The sequence below is a fragment of the Glycine max genome, chromosome 14 (genome assembly GCF_000004515.6).
Source record: "Glycine max cultivar Williams 82 chromosome 14, Glycine_max_v4.0, whole genome shotgun sequence".
In the NCBI taxonomy this organism is placed as follows: Eukaryota; Viridiplantae; Streptophyta; class Magnoliopsida; order Fabales; family Fabaceae; genus Glycine; species Glycine max.
Genome location: NC_038250.2, coordinates 12,644,009 through 12,647,888, shown reverse-complemented (window position 1 = coordinate 12,647,888; position 3,880 = coordinate 12,644,009). Strand labels below are relative to the sequence as shown.

The 3,880-nt window shown below is 36.1% G+C and overlaps 1 protein-coding gene across 1 annotated transcript; it reads left to right on the top strand.

The window, feature by feature from the left end:
- The first annotated feature begins 1,794 nt into the window (after window positions 1–1,794).
- LOC102661170 (uncharacterized) lies at window positions 1,795–3,237 on the top strand. Its single transcript, XM_006596612.1, has 6 exons — window positions 1,795–1,926; window positions 2,015–2,077; window positions 2,268–2,444; window positions 2,632–2,802; window positions 2,890–2,949; window positions 3,073–3,237. Exons 1-6 carry the CDS (start codon window positions 1,795–1,797, stop codon window positions 3,235–3,237), a joined length of 768 nt encoding a protein of 255 aa, XP_006596675.1.
- Window positions 3,238–3,880: the final 643 nt, after the last annotated feature.

The window sequence follows — 3,880 nt, the reverse complement described above, 5'->3', positions numbered from 1 at the left end:
GCCAAGAGTAAGATAATCCTTTTCTAATGATGGTGTTGGATATTTATGCATGCTTGCTTTTCCTCTGTTCCTGTTTGTTGGCACAACAGAGCTTTAATTTGTCATGGCCGATATTCATGTGTGACTTTTATCTTCTTCTTTACTATGAGGTTTTTTGTCGCTTTTGGGTTTACAAAGTTCGTTGCCTTTTGGTTGATCCTACATTTTAATCTGTGAGTTTTTGCAGCGATCGCATTTGTTTTTCTACCTTTTTTGTGTAATTGTCGATTTTTCTTTTTGGTTTGTTGCTAACTTTCGTGGTTTGTTTTTGACTGAGTTTGTTTTGTTTTTCAATTTGGCTTTCCCCTGTTGTTCGGTTTGGTTGCGGGAAGTGAAGGTAATACTTTTGCAGCAAAGTTGTTGTATGTTTATGCATGCTTGCCTTTGACTCCTTACTGGTTGTTGCCAGACTTAAGGTTGATTCATCGGCTGCTTTTTCCAGTTTGGCTTTCCACGTGTGTTTCTTCATTCGGCTGGTTTTTCAAGTTTGTTTTTTTGTTTCTTTGCTGACTTTGGTGGGTTCCGTTTGTCTTTCAACTTGCGTTTTGTCAGGTGTTGCATTTGGTTGTGACAGGAGTAAGATATTCTTTTTGCAGCAACACGCCTGGATGTCTGTGCATGTTTGCTTTTCGTTTGTTAGTGTTTGTTTAGATGACCAGGCTTTAAATTTTTTGTTGCTTTTGGGTTTAAGGAGTGTCTCAGGGGCACTTTTATTGGTTCACCTGTTGAGACCTTATCTTATCATCTGTTTTTATAACCACTGTAGCTCAGGTTTTTCCATTGACTACATCATAGATTTAGGAGCAACCAATTTTATGCAAAGTTATGGCATGTGCTCTTGATAAGATTAAGTCGATTGATGGATCAAAAGAAACTCTAAAACTTGCTATAAGGATCACTGATCTTTGGTTCATTGGGATCCCCAGCAAGTCTGAATAGGCTGAAATGGTTATTGTTAATTCTGATGTATGGTTTTGCCGACTCTTTGTATTGCTATATTATTGACCATTCAACCAACTATTCATATGGTTTGTATGTTATAGGGAGATGGAATCCATGTTGTTTGTAAACAAGATCAGCTAAAGTCTTGGAAAGCTGATTTGAAGGAAAATTCTACTTATGTCATACATAATTTTAAAGTGTTGAAGAATGATGGTCAATTCAAAGTCTGTGATCATCAATATAAATTAGCTTTTACTGGAGTTACTGTTGTTAGGCAATCCAATTTCCTTTTAGGAAATTTAAATTTGCTGATTTTTCTAATGTCATTGCTGGTGATTTTCAAATTGGCCTGTTGGTTGGTAGGTCCACCTGCAATATGCACGTTTATTTTGATCGAAAAATGTATGGCTTTAAGAATGACATGTCTTTTTTTTTTTGCTTCCTTCAGATATTATTGGTGTGGTTGATGAAGTGGTGTTTCGGCATCTCTCCTAAAAAAATACCAGGGTTGTATTCAAAATCAAGGACTTGAGGTTATGTTCTACAATTTGACTTTTTTAAATCCGTGTAATTGTTATTTGTATTTTGTGAACATTATAAGTTGATATACTGATACATTTATTGCTGTTTGTTTCTGATAGTGGCCAAGTACTATCTTGCACTCTTTGGGAAAATTACTGCTTGTAGTTCTTAGCTTACTTGAATGACTTTGAAGATGCTAGGCCCATTGTTATCCTTCTGACACATGCCAGAATCAAAGAAGGGCAGGGTAGGCTTAATGTGGAATTTGTGAACTCTAATGCTCATTAAATGATGCGTGCTCTTTTTGGATCATATCCACCCTCAATGAGTAATTCTTTGAAAGCTTCAAAACTAATGATCAATGAACTTGTGTTGGAAATACAAGAGTTCAGTGAGAGGTCTTTTGTTGATGTTGTTACTTCTGTATTTATAGATTTTTTTATTTAACTGTGTTGCTTATTTTTCACTACGGTTTTCAATTTATTCTATTCCTATAGGCTTTTTGATTCAGGATTTGAGGTCAAATAAGTTTTGGCGCCTCCTGGCCGAACCAGTTCACATCTTTCAGGATCGAGTCAGTTATCATCGAAGGATGCATTTCTTTCAAAGGCTGAAGCAGCATTTTCCAAATTAATGCCATTTCGGAGGTCATGCTCTTATTTATATTCACCGTTGACCTGGGGAATTAAGAGCCCAACTAGGCTAGATTTATTCAATTCTATGATCGCTTTGAGCAAAATTTGATGTCAGTGTTATTTGTGCAGGAAATTGTTTGTGTTACTGTGGACATGATTACAAAAATAGTGATGGATAATCATTCATGGTGTTACCCAGCTTGTAGCCAATGCCACAAAAAGACTAACATAGACGTTGTGCCATTCACATGTGGATGTGGCAAACACAATGATAAACCTGTCTTGAGGTATCGAATTGAAGTGATGGTTAAAGACAAAGACAAAGATACTAAATTTTTGCTCTAGGCCCGTGAATGTGCAGAGTTGATTTGCCAATCAGTGGATGAAGTTAACAGGCTAAAAATGGAAGTATGTAAATTTACAATCAGATTTTGTTTATTTGCTATCCAATTTCATTGTGGATATTAAGTCATTGAATTTTTTGTTGCACAAGGGTGGTGATGTTGATTTAGACGCTTCTCCTCAGGCCCTTGATAGGCTGCTAGGTTGTGTTCTTGCATTTAAAGTCAAGGTTCAGCCAAAGTTTGGCAATGCTGTTGTTCTTAAATATTCAAATGAGTTAGATTTGATCAATGTTGTGCTGGATATGCTGGCTGATACTGAGGTACTTTTTGCCACCTGGGTTTTAGTTGTTGTCATAATAGCAATATATTCAATGTGTTTGGTTAGTCTCAATTTATATATCATGCAGCCATTTTCCAAGATGGATAGTCTAGTGGTTGAGTGCACGGATCCTACACAAGCTGAATCTGTAAGCTAAGATTGCTCTTGTGTCTTTTGGTCTGATATATTTTGGTATCATCTCAGGAAAAATAGAAATTTGGCTCATTCCAACTTTGCATTCAGCTTATTAAATAGTATATTTTTTATGCAGCAATTTGTGTCAGTGACAATAGATCATGACCCACTTCTAAGGGTTCCATTAACACCCACAAAGCGCTTATCAACTGATGAATTGGATGATAAAGCAAGAAGTTGTGAGATTTCACCCGCGCAACTTTCCTCTAACAAACTAGCAAGACCTTCTGCAACTGAATGAATTTGCCTGCTTTCAAGTTATCTTTTCAGGAACATTGTTTTATGTTATCTGTTCCTAAGGTGCATGAAGAAGCTTTTTTTTTTTGCTTTGGCTTATTTTGTTTGTTAATATTGTCGGATCTCGATTATATTTGCCATCAGTCTTCCTATTTTCATCAAATTCCTCGTGGATATACACAACTGAAGTATAGTAATTAATTAAAGTGGCTTTTTTGGGGAAGGAATTTGACCTTGTGGCTGTTAGGATTGATAGTGATTTTCTAACATGTTATATATGGCTTTATGTTTTATCAGTTCTGAAGCCGATTGCAAAATCATGTGCTACATCCTCCTGATTATGACCATGATTGATGTTAATTGGAAGAATTGTGTCATGGGATTGCCTCACTGCATCCTTTTCCTTTTAAGTTAGTCATGGAATCTGTGACGCGTTTGTAGCCTGTGGGCATGTGTAAAAGGAAATACGATCGATTGTTACCATGCTATTACATATATCATATCATGGCAAGAATTGGATTCAATTGTCACGTGCTTCTAATGTAAATAGTCTTGATGCACCATTTCTAGAATAGCACATGATGCGATAAAACCAACATTTGTCTAATATTTTATTCTACATCCTTTGAAGACAAAAAAAGAGATCC

Bases quoted from the DNA above. Each gene is read 5' to 3' on its own strand.
- LOC102661170 (XM_006596612.1), top strand. From the start codon at position 1,795: ATGCGTGCTCTTTTTGGATCATATCCACCCTCAATGAGTAATTCTTTG. The intron at 1,927-2,014 runs GTATTTATAGAT...TTTTTGATTCAG, and splicing joins TTGTTGATGTTGTTACTTCT to GATTTGAGGTCAAATAAGTT. The intron at 2,078-2,267 runs GTCAGTTATCAT...TTATTTGTGCAG, and splicing joins TTCACATCTTTCAGGATCGA to GAAATTGTTTGTGTTACTGT.